The sequence below is a fragment of the Lonchura striata genome, chromosome 14, assembly GCF_050655825.1.
Source record: "Lonchura striata isolate lonStrDom1 chromosome 14, ASM5065582v1, whole genome shotgun sequence".
NCBI lineage: Eukaryota > Metazoa > Chordata > Aves > Passeriformes > Estrildidae > Lonchura > Lonchura striata.
In genome coordinates this window covers 10,556,854-10,574,435 of record NC_140716.1, presented here as the reverse complement: position 1 = coordinate 10,574,435, position 17,582 = coordinate 10,556,854, and the positions used below count along the sequence as shown (strand labels likewise).

At 38.9% G+C, this 17,582-nt stretch overlaps 1 protein-coding gene across 6 annotated transcripts in view; it reads left to right on the top strand.

Annotated features, from left to right (window-relative positions):
- The window catches only part of CIITA (class II major histocompatibility complex transactivator), a 47,075-nt gene that overhangs the window by 14,977 nt on the left and 14,516 nt on the right, over positions 1 to 17,582 (top strand). For 5 of the 6 annotated variants that reach the window (XM_085591733.1, XM_085591732.1, XM_085591735.1 and 2 more), the window contains 15 exons: positions 823 to 964; positions 2,537 to 2,650; positions 3,078 to 3,137; positions 4,436 to 4,519; positions 5,090 to 5,152; positions 7,780 to 7,929; positions 9,074 to 9,214; positions 9,349 to 9,405; positions 10,177 to 10,236; positions 11,387 to 11,452; positions 11,878 to 13,585; positions 13,699 to 13,872; positions 14,728 to 14,799; positions 16,101 to 16,181; positions 17,189 to 17,281. In XM_085591733.1, coding sequence (XP_085447859.1) covers positions 823 to 964; positions 2,537 to 2,650; positions 3,078 to 3,137; positions 4,436 to 4,519; positions 5,090 to 5,152; positions 7,780 to 7,929; positions 9,074 to 9,214; positions 9,349 to 9,405; positions 10,177 to 10,236; positions 11,387 to 11,452; positions 11,878 to 13,585; positions 13,699 to 13,872; positions 14,728 to 14,799; positions 16,101 to 16,181; positions 17,189 to 17,281 — 3,065 coding nt within the window. The remainder of the gene's footprint in view (positions 1 to 822; positions 965 to 2,536; positions 2,651 to 3,077; positions 3,138 to 4,435; positions 4,520 to 5,089; positions 5,153 to 7,779; positions 7,930 to 9,073; positions 9,215 to 9,348; positions 9,406 to 10,176; positions 10,237 to 11,386; positions 11,453 to 11,877; positions 13,586 to 13,698; positions 13,873 to 14,727; positions 14,800 to 16,100; positions 16,182 to 17,188; positions 17,282 to 17,582) is intronic. The other variant, XM_085591736.1, reaches the window with a different exon arrangement.

The window sequence follows — 17,582 nt, the reverse complement described above, 5'->3', positions numbered from 1 at the left end:
CAGACAGGGACATCACTGGTCTTCTGCTAAGGGTAGAGTATTTGAGAGCCATTAATTAGATATTCTTCATTGCAAAATGTGCTGTTTGATGCCAAGCTGAAGTTTTCTATGGTTGTGGAGTGTGGACACCCATTTTAACAGGATAGAGTCTGAAAATTTTGCTTTTCATCCTGGTATCTCAGTATTATGCTGGAGTAAATAATTTGGATCACCAGCTCAGGTGGCATTTATACCAGTGATCTATAAACACTGAAGAACCAATATTTGGATTTGAAATAATTTGATAAAGATGATGAAAAAGTAATACATAGTGTTATTCTATACTTGTGGAATATCCAGGAGGAATGTTTGAACTGATTCTAGTGTTTGCTGCTGTAACTAGAAGGAAATAGAAGGGAATTTACAATGATGTAAAGGACCAGATAAACTTTATGAACAAATGTGGCTTCTGGATTCTCCCATCATATTCACTGTAGTCTTCTAATTTCCCTGATACCTACTGGATTTGTGCATCATTTATATCCTGGTAAGATACCAGGGTTGCCACGTATTCAATACTTGGCACTTTTGGCCCAGGTGGTCAGACTGCAGTGTCCCACTTCTCTCACTGGAGTAAAAGATAGGTGAGTCTCACTGCAGGCTGTCTCTGGATCTCTGAGTAATGCAGGGCTATAACTCAATGCAGGTCTTAGTAAGAAATGCTAGCTCTCCAGCCTCCAGATCTGTGTCTTGCCAACAGAAATCCACAGTGCAGGATTTGTGGATTTGACTGACAAAAGCTGTGGCTGTGTCATAGCTAACTGCTGTGCAATTTGATTTCAGACAAAGAGACAAACCATGGATTCAGTATTTGTGCCTGAAAATGGCTACCTTGATTTACTGCACAGTGATATTGATCCATTGCATCTGTGTACTTTCTTTGATACTAAGTCATCTGGAGATGAAGAAGGTGACTTCTCTACAGGTTAGTAAAATACTAAAAAACTTGACTGGTTTATTCCTCATGCTGTAAGTTATTGCCAACTCCTCTCAGCTCCAGAGCCAGTTTATGGCAGTTTATCATGGTGACTGAGTTAAAGTTTACAAGCATTTGCTGTTAGGATGTGGTTTGTCTGTGTCTGTACATACAGTGACTGCTTCCAGAAACTGTCACATTTTTAAATTGTACATATTTATAGCATCCTGCTCATAGGGCATGACAGTGTCTTTCATTTGGATATCATTCCTGTAAGTAGTTTCTTTGCAAATGTTCCTGTCATAAGCTGGCCAAGGTAATTGTCAACACCTCTGTGGCTTGAAGCCAAAAGTTTTGCTTTGGCTTTTAGAGACTTTTAGATGAGTTTGTGATGAAGACAGTCCATGAGCAAACAGCTTTACATTCTGAGATCCTAAGGCACCAAAACAATGGAGTTTCATTATCAGATGTCATTTTCCAGCTTTTTGGGACACAGTGATTTTATAATTCCATTACAAATGAGAAAGCAGAAGGGCAAGAGTATTAAGTTGATAATTTCTTGCAATTCAGTTCCTACAAGTAATCAGATCAGGAGATTGCCCTGGATCTCAAACTTTGTGCTCCTGACTTTGTGTGGAAATTGTGGACTTATCTGCTTTCCTTTTCCTGAGTGTTCTGTTATAAAAGTATGAAAGTGTATCTGTGGTATGGAGTGTTAGCTGAGCTTATGTTAAACAAATGAGATGGCAATGAGAGGAGAAGAGCTGGTGTATGCCAGGCATGAAGTCACACCTCTGTGCCAAATAGGTGGAAAATATTACCAATTTGGTTCACTGTGGTTTTCATGAATGACCAATGCCAGTAGGCACATGGACAAATCAGTGGAGAACTGAGCACCAGTATTATCTTTGTGATTGATCATTTCCTAGATTAGGCTTTTCCCTCTCAGTTTCTGATTGTTAAAAACAGCTGCAGGAGTGTTCCTTGCCCCATGACCTTACTTGCCCAGTGACTGAAAGTAGGTTGAATTAGAGGTCAAGCACTGACTCATGCTATCACAGATGTTTCACTGTTTGGAATACTTTTGAGCCTCAGCAATGTCCGAGATGATGCAGGTAAATCAAACATCATCAGGACCAGTTTCTGGAAGCTGGGCATCTCTGTTGTGAAGGTGTTACACGGCCAACTGGCAGCTTCACAGGCAATTTGCAGTGCAGTTCAGGGATTATCATGGACACAGTATTGTTCTGAACAGGGCATGCCTGTAGGATAAGAAGGCTTAATAGGCTGTATGAGTCTGGGCTTGATCATTATAGAATGGATTTGGGAAATATTTTATTTACTAGGAGAGATGAGGTCTCAGAGTTTAGCAAAAGAAAAGTGCTGATTTCCAGGTGACTAAATTACTGAGAGTTCAGTTCTGTTCCTTCTTAGCCAACACACAATGAAAAGCCAAAGCCTTCTGCTGAAGTAACAAATCTGCCTGTTCTGCATGTCCTGCTATCTGTTTTTTTTATGCTTGGTTATGGCATTCATTGAGCCAATGCAGACTGACTTATCTCTTGATCTTATTAACTCTAGATCTTGAAGTTGAGGCCAACAACTATGAACAGTTAAATAATGTGGATTTCCCATATGAAAATGGAGATGGGTTCTACCCCTGTTGCAACACCACAGATGCTTATGCTAAAATAGGTATGAAAGCAATTTTTGTTTTTTTAATCTTTATTTTACAATCATTTACTATAGCTGTTTCTTATAAACTCTATTCTCAATCTGAAGCCATGGCATTTACTCAAGTAGCCTTTCCTTCATGTGTGATAGATCTGATTTAGAGTACCTGAACCTGTGCATTGTGGAGAAGCTGATTAGCAGTTGCTTGTGGCTGTTGGGGGAAAATCTCTCTACTAATATCTCCTTCTGCTTAATACTTCTGTTCTCTACTTCTCTTTTCTTGTGATCTTTATTTCCTGTACAACAAGTTACAAGAAAAACTTAAATTAACTCTTCCATTTTACTTACTGCAGCGTTCTGTTAATGAGGATAAGCTTACTAGAGTTTTCCTGTGACATTTACTGTGTCATTATTGTGTTCCTCTTTTGTTTTTTTCCTTTGTTGCTAGCTGAATTAGTAGAATATGTGCTCAAGGATCAGCAGGAGAAGCAGGTCGAAGACACTTTTGGTAAGATTTATATAGCAAAGACTTTCTTCATGACAATGTTCTGTCTAACATAAGCTTCATCCACCCAGTTTGAACACTGGTAAAGTTTCTATACCTCTGATATTTTCTTCTTTCCCCCTGGGTACAGTATCCCAGAATTTTCTTGGAAAACTTGAGGACTTTATGCATTTTTGCAGGCCTTTCTCAAAGATGGCAGTTTTGTCTCTGACCAAGCTGCTGATATTGTCACCCATGGCCATAGAATATGCACAGTTTCACTGTCAAGTGCATTAATAGCCTTGAGTAGCATCACACTTATTCTGAGCACAGCAGGGATGATACACATAAGTCCCCAGAGCACTTTGCATGTGTATAAATACAGTTTACACACACTGATTTCTGTCCAGGATGCAAAGAACTGCCTGAGGAAGTATGTCAAGTTTCACTTCTCACCCTGATTAATGCAGCAATGATATTATAGTAAATAATTCCTTCATCCATTCTTGACTGGAGACGTTGCTTGTCTTGTGGTACCAAATCATTGTTTTGGTAACAGCACAAATATAGCTATTTACTATTCCAGAACAGATATATCAATAGGTGGCTGTTGAGAAATTCATATAGAACCATAAGGTTCACAGAATATCTGTATATCCTATTTTATGTTTGAGCAAAATAATTTGGACTAATTTTCCAATGGTCTATCTTTCCCTAGAATAATCCTGGCTGTGAGAAGCTCACATGGCTTTCCAAATGATTGATGCTGCTCCCTTGTGTTTAGAATTTGGAGGGTTTTGCACCTAAGGGCAATATTTTTATTGGTTTTAGAAAAAAACAGAATGTAATATTAGTTCTTAAGTATTTTCCGATAAATGTATGGTGTGAATAACTTCACAATTCTTGCAGCACAGAATATAAAATCTTTTTAGAACCCTTTATTCTGTCTCTTAAAGGATCTAATCCCTTTAGTACATAAATTGAGTAGTACTGAGATCACACTGTGACACAGCTGCAATGTTTTATCCTTTGCTCATCATTAGAGCATTGAGAAGTTCTTAAGTTTTATTAGCCACTGCCAGTAGATTAATAGTTTGCAGTACAGAAATTAACACAGGGTGACAAAATCTGCATTCAGAGCTCTGTAGGCTTTCTAAGTCATGTGAATCTGGGTACATCTTTTATTGCATTATTTTATTTTTATTTTTTATTTGGAGCATATTTTATCTTTGCTCTCTGTTGTTGTGGTTTTCTTGCTTTTATTCCTCTGCAATTTTTTAGGAGAATGAAGTTTGACATTGGACCATATTTCTTGTTTTTAGCAGGGAACCTTATTTTGGATGACATTGCTGCTGAAAACACTGAGAAATTTCCTGACATAAAGATCCAGTCATGTCTTAAACGAAGTAAGTGTAAACAGTGAGAGTATGAAAGGCTTTGTGCCTGAGTCCTAAACTTGCATTACAGCCCCTTGGCTTTAGCACAGCCCCAATGCACTTGTCATGCAGTTCTTCAGTGACACCAATCTGCTTCCTCTGCCTTTGTTCATGCTTGTGGGCAGGAACTGAAAGCAGCTCTTCCAAGCGTAGAATTTACAGTTCGCAGAATTTCTTTTCCTGTAACATAACAGTAAACATATTATATTTCTTTGCATTTTTGTCATCTTCATGGCAGTGTTGACTTTGTTTTCAGTGTATCTATAGCTTAGTAAGCATTGGCTGAACAATTGCTCCTTTAACAGCAAGAACAGCAAAAATCTTTGGCACAAAAATCTGCAGCCTAATTCAAACTTCACAGAGTGAAATAGCATGAGACTTTTCACATTCATTTTTATACATTGGACCTGTACAGTTCTGAAATAGCTGAATTGAAACTGGCAATGCTTCCTTTCAGTTAAAAAAGTTAAAATAAGTTCCATGGGCTAACTTTAAAATTGCCAAAATTTTGCCACTTACTATGACCTTGCTTTCTTTCAGCTTTCTTAGGCTCTGCAGCAGAGAGTTACTGTGATGCTTCAGAGCCCAAATATAAGAAAATTGGTAAGTCAGTGGCTAAATAAGAAAAGATTGTTGAACATATATTGTCTCATGTTCCAAAATCTCATCTTCTGTTAGGTACTGTAACTACCTTCCAGAAAAGTTTGCTCTCATAGATTTGGTGATTTGATCATCATGCATTTTCATGTTTCTGCAAAAATCACACTTTTGGATTCCTCTTACTAATTTATAATATAACAAATCCATGTCCTCCTATCTGCAGCTATTAAATTGTGCAACTTAGGATCAGCTACATAGTCACCTAAGAGCAGTTGGATCCTTATACTTCAAAAGTACGTTCCTGCCAGGTGATAGGAAAATAACTTGCTTAACATCAACACAGGGACAGCTCACCTTTTCTAAATCCATATAAGGGAAGAAAGAAAATAATGGAGACCTGAGTCAGTGCCAAATTCTGTAAATTTTATCACATACACCTTTTTTGCCACTGGATTTTTGGAAGATATCTCACTTGAAGCAGAAAGGATCACACCCAGGAAATGTGGAGCTATGACCTGAATCATATTACCTGTCAGGTCATAGCTCCACATGCCCTGGGTTTAATCCTCTTTCTTCCAAGTGTGACCTCTTCCAAAAGTCCAGTGAAACATCCTAGTGAAAATAGTAACTGTGAAAAGATGATTTCTTGGCCTAGTCCATGCTATAACTAAAACTTTAAACTAAAGAAAGAAAGGGAGAAAGGGAAATTTCTAGATTTTGCACATTATTAGACCATCTACAAGACAACACCTGGGGCCAGTAGGCAGACTGGAACTTATCCCCTAGGTGTAAACTGGTGCTAATGTTCTTACCCAGCTGTAGCCTAAAGGAGTATCTCAGGCAGAGCTAAACAGCAAAATACTTTTCCAAAATCCAGGTGAAAACAACCAGTTTTGACTATTTTATATTGTGGTTTGAATGGACATCTGACTCATTTTATGTCAGGACATCTCACAAACCTCCTAAACACTTGGGGCCATGTACATATTGGGGGGTGGCCAAACCAGTGTGTAACCTAGAGATCCATCCTGAGGTCTGGGATCTGGGACTGCACCTCAGCACAGTTCAGACAAGGAGCTGGCATAGACTGCATGAAAGTCAGTGAGACGATCCACCTGCACCATGACCTTGATCCAAGCTGGTTTTCCAGAGTTCTTGTGGAGTTCTGAGGGAGTGGGGAGGGAGAACTGAGCAGAAAAACATGTTTGCTAGCTCTGGGAAAGTTATCAGAGTTTCTACTGAACTGGTACCTGCTGATTGTATTTATTTAGACACAGGTGAATTTCCTGGCAGTTAGCAGCCGTTAAAGGTGGATTACTTTCTATTTGCTTAAGTTCCTTTATGGATTTGACACTTTAAAAAGCTTGTATTTATGCTACACTAATAATAATAGTTTTCCATAAGGAAATGGCACATCAGTTCCAAATGCCTCACCCTACAGAACATGCATTCTAGATGAAAGGATCATCACAGAGCTAGCAGGTGCTTTGTGAAGCTGCACCCATCCTTTTGCTGGAAGTCCTCAGAATATTACGTTTCTCTACTGTCCTTGACCCAGTGAAGGTGCTGAGGAAGGAAATTATACATAAGACAGCATAAGTACTGTGTACAAAAATCGAATTGACAAAAAAATGAGCTATTTGACAAAATCAGGAGTTTATTTAAGCTGTCACGAGTGTCACAATATGATCCTGCAAAGACAAATGCATCAGCTCTTCAGAAGTGCAAGACTGCCTACAGCAAAGAGAATAATGTGTACTAACGTTCAAAGTAGTAAGCCAAGGATGAGATTCTTTCAAAGGAATTGAATGAAATAGTGGCACAAACTCCACACAAGTTGTAGCTCCTGACAAAAACATCAGACCACAGAAAGTGATGAAGTATAGACTTAATTGTTGCAACTAGACAGGGGAGGGACAACTCTGAGAATAGGGGTGTTGTAAAACCAATGAAACAAACAGATTAATTCAAATAAGCAGCTGTGTCTTCCTTGTTTTGTAGGAGTCTTTTGATAAGCAGATGAAATTGTGCAATGCACAAACCTTTCACCCTATTTGTTCTATTATTGGAGGAAAAAATATGCTGCAGAGGAGATGCATCTTTAAAAGCTCTGGTGTTTGTGTCTGTTCTTTGGGAGACACTTAACACACACTCTTTGTCCTTACAAGCACTGTAATGTCTAAGCAGAGAGTCAAAGTCCCCAGCTTATTGTTTGTGGGCCTCTCTGCTCTTGTGGAATACTGAGACAGCAAACTGTGCTTGGAAAATCATTGCAGCCAATGTGAGACATTGTGATGTCTTATCTGTCAGTCATCTATGTGTAGGGTCACGTACATCTAGATACATCTGGAAATACCAGAGGCCAGGAAAGATGAAGAAAAAGAAAAGTTAAAGAGAAACTACTGAGAAGAAACAGTGATCTACTACAGAATTTAATAAATACATTTCAGATTCTGAGAGCTAAATAGTTTTCAGAAAGCTATTGTGAATTGCTCTTGCTCTTGGAAAGTCAAAACACAGCTGATCAGAATCAAGTGATTTTTTGTATTTACTGAGACCTCTTCTTTGGTTTGTTTAAATTCTACCAATGAAATAATTTTCTCCTTTTGTTTTGCTATTTTATTTTAAAGTGGAAGTCCCTGCAGCTTCTGCAGGGAATGGCAGTTTCTTTGCAATGCCTCTCAACAGCCACCCAGTGAACTGCACCTCTCTAAGTAACCAGTACATGTCCTGTTCTGTTCCTGCTGCCCATGGGCTGGAAAGAAGCCTCATAATTCCTGGTACGTAGAGTACAGCTGTAGGTTGCACCTGTACACAGGCTGATTTACACATGGGGAAAACTTTCTTATAAATATTGTCATTGACTATGAGCAATGGCAGGTATGGCAGCTCTTAAAGGTGTGACACTCACTCAAAGAATGTAAAATATTCAAGGGAAATTGAAAGGGCATTGCTCCTAATTGAGTATAATGAATCTTTCATTTAATTGGTGCAGGTTATAACAGAACAGTTATTTACTATATGATAATCTAAGAAATTACTTACTTGTCTTAAGAATAGGAAGTCACAAAATTTTCATTATTAAACTTTAATTTAGTTCCAGTTTCCTTTTCATCCAGATATTTGTAAAGGACTGAGGGATAATTACATTTGCAGCAGTAGAGCAAAATCTAGGCTGTGATTTAGCACATGAAAATTGAGCAGTAATCCCACTGATGGGCTGTGTAGGCACCTGGCTTGGGCCATGCTGGGTAGCAGAGGGTGCTCCTGGTACACTGAGAAGTGTTAATGACAACGGCCCACTTTAACACCTTTCACTGTTAAGTCTGTGCTGGAAAGGAACAAAAACCAGTGTGTAAGTTGGAAGTCTTGAAGTACCTCATGCAAGCTGAAGCAGCATAAAGTAGCAGAAGAAATTCTGTCCCACCTACAGAAACTCAGAGCTATGGCTGATTAAATTGCAAGCTTTGAATCATCAAAAAACTTTCCCAATGTGAGTTGAGGGGGAGGATGCTTGTACAACCTGCATGATGTGCAGTTGTTTGGGAAGGAAGGTACATTTAATGCAGATATATACTATTTACACATTTTCTCTTCTCTGGATCTTTAAATGTATATTTACAGACTTTGCCTTAAGCACATTTCCTTATGAGAATAGAATTTCTCTTTAGACTATTGAAAACAGTGGCTGCTAAAAGCTGGGTAATCCCTTATATTTCAAGCTCATCATACCTTGTAAGAGTTCTTTTTTAATGGGTTCTATGGACCTTATGTGATCCTGTGAATTCTCCACCAGGAAGATTTGCCTAGAAGCTGCCAGAAAGGGAGCCAAAGTACCTGTTAGAAAGCTTTTTCTCTCTCATAAAGCTTTAGAAAGCACAACCCTTTAAAAACAGAAGAGTAATTGTTCTGCACTCTTTTCAGGATTGTCTGAACCTTTGACCACAGAGTGCCAACCAGTCAGTGTGAAAGGGTACCAAGAGAATCTAGGCTTGGCAGGTCCTCCTCAGCAGATATTTAACTTTGTTCTTGAAAATGGCACATCTGATGTTATAGTATATCCAGGTAAGAGAAATAATCTTTTATCCCCATAAAGAGGAATAAAGTGCTAAAAAATCATTGCTGCCAACAGCAGCATTGATTAAATTCAGTTACTGATAGCTATGATATGCTGAAAAGTATGCTTTGTTTTTTACCAGTGCTGACATCTTCCATGGAAACATTCATGTCTCCAAGTTTTCCAGTTAATTTATGTGGTAAGTGGGAAATTGGGGTTTATATATGTGCAGCACTTTGAACTGGGAGAGAAACCATATTGTTTCTAATCAAAGCCAGTTCTCCCCTCCAGGCTTTACTCATATTGACCTGAAAAAAACCAAAAATTGATGGTATTTCCTCCTTTGTATTGATCATTGACTGCTTAGTCTGATCCAAAATGTACAGATAAGAGTTGTAGAACTGCAGGTTCAGCAGCCAATCCCCTGTGTTTGCTGTGACATCCAGTTTCTGGAAGAAGTCGGGTTTAGTTAAAACAATGCAAAGCCCAGGGTGCTGGAGCACCCTTAGAAAGTGGGAGATGATCTCATGCTGGCATGGCCTGAGCATCTTAAATGCTCAGTGCTGGCAGCCAGAGTGCAGCTAGATCCCATGGAAGCCCCAAAACCAACATGATGATGACTTATTTAGCTAAGCAATACTGAAACCTAATGCACAGAAAGGCTTATAATGAAATCAGAGCCCTGGTCAGAATTTAACAGTCCCACTTCAGGTAACAAACTTTCCTGAGACACTTTTCTTCCAGCCCTCAGAGGGCTGTTGGAATCCAGAGTTTGATAGCAGTTTTGTTTCTGGTCCCTGTGCCCAGTGCAGGAGTTTGTTGCCCTCTTGTGGCTTCCACTATCCCAAAAGCAAAAGTATAACATGGAGATTAAGAGGCAAATATCCCTAGTTATGGGGAAGTCTTTGTAAATTGTATTTGCTGTTTATGTAAATAAACAATGCCATTAATTCGAACTGATTTACTGCAGCTCAACATACGTATGCCACAAGCCCCGGAATTCCAGATGCAGCAACAGACAGATTAGCATGTAAGATGCCAAGCCAGTTTCTTTGTTTTTTTTAAAAGTTCTTCACTCCTACCTGCTTTGACCATTTTCCCATCTAAATGTCTCATTACAGATTTTTTTTTCTGTTCTTCCATTCTGTTTTCTTAGTTAATAAAATAAACAGTAAATCAAAACTGAACACTTGCTTGCCCAACCCATCTTTATTCAGTATCTTTCTTAGTGGAAGCCTGTGGTGCTTCCTTTTTAGAAGCAATTCTGAACTTAAACCATTCTGAAGGTTGCTGATATGCAGAGTAGGAATTCATTTCCAGATCTCTGAAACTGTAAGATTTGTATTTTTTTGAGATGACATTCTACATCAAGATAATCAAGATGATATTCTGGTATGAAACACATTTGTACATATTTAGGGAGATTAATCTGTATTGGGTAAATTTTTGCACATCTCTGCTGTGTGTGGTTACAAGACCCTGAGGTTTTGTTTGTTACAGCCTTTGTCAATTTAAATTCTGTCTTGCATCTGCAAAGCTCTTCCTACCAAAAGTTTTGTCACAGCTGATACGCTGCAATTACCAATCTATATAAAATGTGTTCTCTCTGAAAAATTCCCAGTTTCTTTGAGTAAAGGAGACATTGTTCACCTGACCCAACTGCAAAAGTCTGTAGTAGTTTGAAAGCAAACAGGTGAAAAGAAAGTAATTGGACAGCAATATGACTTTGTCAGGGAGAGTCATGGGTAAATACTGTTACCAAGAGTCACTTCTCTGCAACTTTCATCTTTAGTGCTTGGTTACAAAGTGTAGAATAACAAAAGGAAGCTATTGCTTTTGAAGACATAAAGAAGCACTATGTGTGAACATGAATTTATGCAAAACACTGACATTTGAAAAGAACAGTGGATGTCACCTGGTGACGGTAAATCTGCTTCCCACAACTGTCAGAACAGTTGTTGTCTTGTTTGATGCCATTCTGCCTCTAACTGCACATCAGCAGAATTCTACTTGTGGGAGAATTTTATTCATTTTCTTGTAAGATTAACAAAATATCTCTTACTCTGAATATATGCTACAATGAACTTGGAAATTTGCATTAATCTTATCGTTAAAATTAGTAAAGCTGAATCAGTGATTATTTAGAGGTCTTTTTCAAGTATATTGTTTTGTTTCTCCAGATTTAGAGGAATTTCAAGAAGTTCAAGATTCCATAATTTCTTCTGAAGAACATTTCAAAAGACCAGGTGAGTTTAGAACTCTTGAACCTTCCAGTATTTTTTGGAAAAAGATTCTGTCTTTCTTTCCCTACAGAGAACAATTCAACAAATTGTGAAGCTGTTCTGAGGGTCTGAGCACAATTTCTGGTTTCAAGATATTAGACTTGGCTTCCAGTAGATATCTAGCTGCTACCTGCTTAGCAGCTCAGTGTACTTCAATGGTTTTATCATGTGTACAGAGAACTCCAAAATTATTCAGTTCATAAATCTGAAAGTTTCTCTTGTGCCTGCACTTCTCAGCTGCAGTTGCATGAGCTAAATCCAGCCCTATGGGCTTTATGGGAATGCCTGTTCTTTCACCATATTGCAATCAGGTACTTAAGCCACCTTGAAATTATGTTGTAGTTTTTGGACTGGTTCCTTCAGTTTGTATGTGCTCTTTATTTCTCTAGAGCAAGTGGAAACTTTCTGTTCATCCCTTAAGGATTATTTCCGAGACACCTGCAAATCTGTGACCATGGAGCGGGAAGTAAATCTGGATCACCTGTTCATTGATAGGACACTTGTTCAAAGTCAAACTGAAACCAAGACTGGAAAGAATAGTGCAAAAGCAATGGAAAAGGAGCTGGTAACCTGCAGCCTGCAAGAGAAGGAAAAGACAGCCATTGATAGAAGCCAAATATTTCAAATCCCACAGCGTAAAGACTTAGACACTAAAGTGATTGTGGTTCTGGCAAAAGCAGGAATGGGCAAAAGCATTCTCATTCAGAAGATCTGCCAGGACTGGTCCAATGGAGAATTTTCTCAGTTTGAATTTGTATTTTGGTTTGACTGCAAACAAATAAGTTTGCCTGAGAAGCAATACAGCCTGAAGGAGTTGCTTCTTGAATTTTTTGTAAAACCTCAAGAGGGAAGCAAAGAGATCTTTGAGTATATGCTGCAAAATCCTGATAAAATCCTTCTGATTTTTGATGGTTTTAAAGGATTGCATGATCATGAGAATTTTTCTCGTTGCTCAGCCAGCCAGCCTGAAAAGGATTTGTGCAGTATAAAGGAGCTGCTCTCAGGACTCATCCAAAAAAAGATGCTCAATGGCTGTACTTTATTATTTACAGCAAGACCAAAAGACAAACTGTACCAGTATGTGTCCAAAGTGGATAAGACTATTGAAATTGTAGGATTTTCTCCTCAGCAGAGAGAATTATACATAACCAAATACTTTGAAGAATCACTCTATTGTGATAGTGCACTGAAATTAATCAAAGAGTGTGAGTACTTGTTCAGTCATTGTTACAGTCCTGTTATGTGTAGATTTGTTTGTTTTCTCTGTGAGACAGTGCTTGAAATGGGAGAGAACAGTCTTCCTTCAACTCTTACTGAAGTCTTCCTGAAATTTTTTAAGCAGAAGATCATGTTTATGCAAACAGATGCTACAACCACACAAAATCAAGAGAGTCTTGCTACCCTAGCTCGTGTAGCCTGGTGTCTTGGAGAAAAGCACCAAAGCACCATGAAAAGTGATCTTATTCCTTCTAAGGAAGTTAAAGAGTTTGCTCTGAAGTATGGGTTTTTCCTGCCATTTGCATTGCCCAGACGTTCAGATAGTGAAGAAGAGGAATTTGGGAGCACATTCTCTGATTTTGTCATTCAGAATTTCTTGTGTGCACTTCACCTTTTGTTAGCAGAAGAGCTCAAGGATAAAAATCTAACAAAGTACTTGTCTTTTCTATCGAAGAAGAAAAAACCTTATAACTGGTTAGATTTAATGCCTCGATTTTTGGCTGGTTTAATGTTTCTCCAGGATGACCCCTCCTTCTGCTCTCTTTCAAATGAGGATGAAAAACAGTCAACCAAGAAGCAGAAGACACTCTTGAAATACATCAGAAGGCTGCAGATTAATACTCTCTGTCCAGAGAGGTTGCTGGAGCTTTTATGTTGTGTTTATGAAACACAGAACAATTATCTTCTGCAGCATGTGGCCTTGAGACTTGAGCCAGAGTTGTCTTTTCTGGGCATAGTTCTTACACCACCTGATGTCCATGTACTGCACTCTGTTTTGAAAAGGTCAAGAAAAGAGTTTTCCTTGGATTTGCGGAACAGCAGCATTGACATGCAAGGGCTGCAAGCCTTGGTCAGCCTAAGGAATGTGACATCATTCAGGTTGGTGACTCTCTGTACCCCATAGCATCATCCATAGCTCTGGGTGTAGATGACACTTTCATGCAACAGCAGCAGTCACATCTGTTGGTTTTGCATGTTTTGTCACTTCACAGGGCTTCCCTCAGTGACACAGTCAGACTCTGGAAATCTTTGGAACAGACAAAAGACTACGAACTGTTGAAAGCATCCACAGAGAAATTTGTTCTTGATCCCTTTAAGGCAAAGACAATGAAGGACATCAGAGACCTCTCCGACCTTGTAGAGATGCAGGAGAAGATGATGAATTGGTAGGATAATTTGTGATCAAAACTCCTCTTATATCAGCAGTTTATGAAAACAGGGTTTCACCACCAGTGCTGGACAATGGAGTTGTCTCCTTGTCCAGAGGAGAAGTAATTAAGGCAGTGCAAACTCCTGGGTCATCTCAGGGGGTTCTCCTACCCCCGTGTGAGGTGGCTGTCATGGCAGGGATGAGCAATGACAGCACCGTGCAGAGCAGCCATCAAAACTGCCACTGAAAGAGCCAGCTGTCATTTCTCTTTATTCTCTGAGTATGCCATCTTCCAATTGCTTTCAGTTACATAACTTGGGCTGATTCTTTCTCCCTGTAGTACCTGGGCATAAACAAAAGCCTGTTTTGCACTGGTTCCAAAACGCCTGGGTCAGTCCTTTAGCCCAGGAGATAAAATCTTGTGTTACATAGATTAGAAACCCTGTGCTCAGTCCCTACTGATGATGTAGCTGGGGGACTGGTTGCAATTAAAAACATGCAGAAGTAAAATTTTGTTGTTTGTTTTGGTTTTTTTTTAATTATGACTTCTATTTTAACATGGATGGAGTATTTTGATTAAACTATAGATAAAATAGTTGCATGTTTGACCGAAAATAGTTGATTTAGAAAAATGTATTTTTAAGTTTTACTGGAAAATGAGCAAACAATTGCCCTGTGAAAGGCAATTATTGGATTGAAATTACTCAGTTGAAGAAAGGTTGGAGCAGATGTTACTCTGAAGTTTCCTGGTTCACCAGTTAATGTAACAGTGATTTATCTTCTGTAAACATTTGCTAACAAATTGTTTTTAAAGCACTGTTTTGGCTGCTAAAATATTTATCATACTCTGATTCTATTGTAATTAATTTAGTGTGCAAGAAGCATCTGGTTGCACCAGCTATGAAATTCCTGCCATCAGAAACCTCAGAAAACTTGAATTTGCGTAAGTGCTGAACTTCTACTGATTGAGGTGGTCATGTTTTAGGAGGAGAGTCATGGGTGTTGGCTACAGCCATTGCACTGATGTATAGTCAGCTTAAAGCATTATGTAAACCCCATTTATTGCTATCTTGCTTTTCTTTGAACTAGATTTATTAATGTATGGACAAAACTCAAAGAACATAATTTCTGGCTCCTGCTGCAATGCAGATCAACAGGGCTCTACCAATTTTTGTTGTTTTGATACAAGTTACCTCCTGACCACAAGGTATTGATCTTGTGCCACAGGGCATAAAATATTTTGACTGTGATCCAGCTACCTAGGAAATATTTTTTTCCCCCAGAAATACTAAACTTTTCTATCCAAGTCTTCTGATGTGATTTTCTGCCCTATCAGAGCTAAGGCCATGAAAGGATTACATCAGAGGATGCCTCCCAAATAAATTATTTAGCACCCTTTTCCTGGAAGACAGAAGGTTGACTTAGTAAAAATACTTTAAATGTGAGGTTTTAGTAACACTTCTCTTTTTCCCCCCAAATTGTAAGCAGCCTCCAAGGCTATTCTCAAATTCTCAAAATATCTTACCATAGTGTGTGAATTAGTTTGGACAGAAACTGCAGCAGTGCAATGGAGAATTCTCATCAGGTCTTCACCTGTTTCCTGCTCTGTAGATCTAACTCAACCTGGGACACCTATGCTTGGCCTCACTTCTGATTTCATGCTGCTTTCTCTTCTAATTTCCTCTTCCTAATTCCTTTTATTAAAATTTTGCTTAAAATGCTAATCCTTTTAAATAACTGAACTTGTTCTGATACTAAAGAAACTCCAAATAGGATATGAGAGACAAATGCTTGGAACATGAATATCAAAGTGAAATTTATGCTTTAAGCTGCAGTAAAATGTTGATCTTAAGTTATTAGTAGTTGGGGGGAAATAAGTATGTTTTCATTTCAGTTGTATTGAGATAGATATGTATTTCATCTCAAGATTATGCTCACAGTGAAAAACCTGAAAAAGAGAACAGAAATAAAGGAAGCTCTAAAAGTGAGATAAATCTTGCAGAGAGGAACAAAAAGTGGCACTTGTCCCACTGCTGCTGTGCAAGCTCTGTCATACGTGGTCTTAGCCTTGTTGGTCCTCATCTGGAGGCTTCACAGCAGAATTCCTTGGTGCAGGTGGTAGGTACTTCTCAAGAGTGTAAAGTAGCTTGCAATGGGGACCGCAGGGAAAGAACTCAAAAATTCCTGAGTTTTGCTGCTTGTGAGCATGTGAAAAACCTGCTCCATGTCTGTATTTTCTTCCAGGCTGGGTCCAGCATGTGGCCTTCAAGGATTGCTAAAACTTGTGAAAATTCTTGCAGCATTTCCATCACTTCAGCATTTAGAGTGAGTTCTGCTAAAGATTCACTTTGCTAACATTTCTTCTCAGCAGCCTTTGATGATGGAGAAGCTCTTGTAGCCAAGAAACATTTTATTTGCCAATGAGACACCTTGTTTGATGGCCAAACTGAACAGCAGAAACATTCCCAAACTGTTACAGCAGCCTAAAAGCTGCCACTCCCCATCTTTCCTGGTGGTTTGTTCAGAACCCTCAGTCCCTTCCTGGGGAGTTCCTGGGTGGGTAAAGGTTCAGTACAGAGCCCCTGGGGTCCCCCCCTTCCTGCCTCACTACTGACCAATAGCCTGCAGTGACTTCTGACTTCACTGGAGCTCCAGAACATCCATGACAAACCAACTCTCTTAGTTTTAAGCTTCTTTACACTAGAAAATGTACCAGCAGTAGTCAGGGTTGTGCCATGGCATCTGTGGGAAGGTCCCTGGGTCTTGAGAGACACTTTGGCTTTATGCAGCCCATTGGCTGCATTGGTCTGTATTGTAGCTGGCCTTTTCGTGGTGTTTCAGGAAAACAATAAAATATTTAATACATTCAGTATATCCAAGCATTATCTGCCAGATTACAAGGGGAGCCAGTATCTGAAATTGTGACTGGATATGAGGAAAACTTAATTTTTAATACTCCCTCTCTGGAGAAGGAGCTGTTTAGGCAAGGATTTACAGCCTCTGCTGAATTTTGTCAGTTCTGTATTTTTGTGTGCACAGGAAATCTCCTTTCAGCTTAGCTGGAACACAGCTATTTCATAACTATTTTAATAATCATGCATATCAAAGGAAATGGGTCAAGGCATTCAACTAGTAAAAAAAAAAATTATTTTGCTTTAAATTTGGACAGCAGAAAGCTGCTTTTTAGAGACGCTGTAATCTGTGTGATGCTTCATGCCAATTGAGGTTACTGCAGAGAAGCTTTTCAAGATAGATAGAGTGGTCTCTGAGGTGAATAAACCACAAAAATTTACATTAAAAGGGAAGCTAATTCTCTTTTTGTTGTCACACAGTCTTGATGCTCTGAGTGAAAATGGCATAGGAGATGAAGGAGCAAAGAGTCTATCTGAAGTCTTTCCAACCTTGCCATCACTAGAAACATTAAAGTAAGTGCATTAAAGTAACATTAAAGTAAGGTTAACAGTTTGGGGAAATTTTGAGAATAAACAGATTAAACCTAGAGATTTAAGGGACTGTCTGTTAACAACTATGGGCTAAAGTATCCCATGGGCATGGAAGACCAATGAGCCTATGGAGATACTTAATGAGTACATTCATTAGACAAATAGATTAATCCTTCCTGACCTCTTCAAGGGCTCTGTCTTGCCTTTTTCTCTGGATTTGGTCTAAACACACTGTCCAAATTATATTTTTTAAAATTGAAAATTAATTTCCTCCACATTGTAA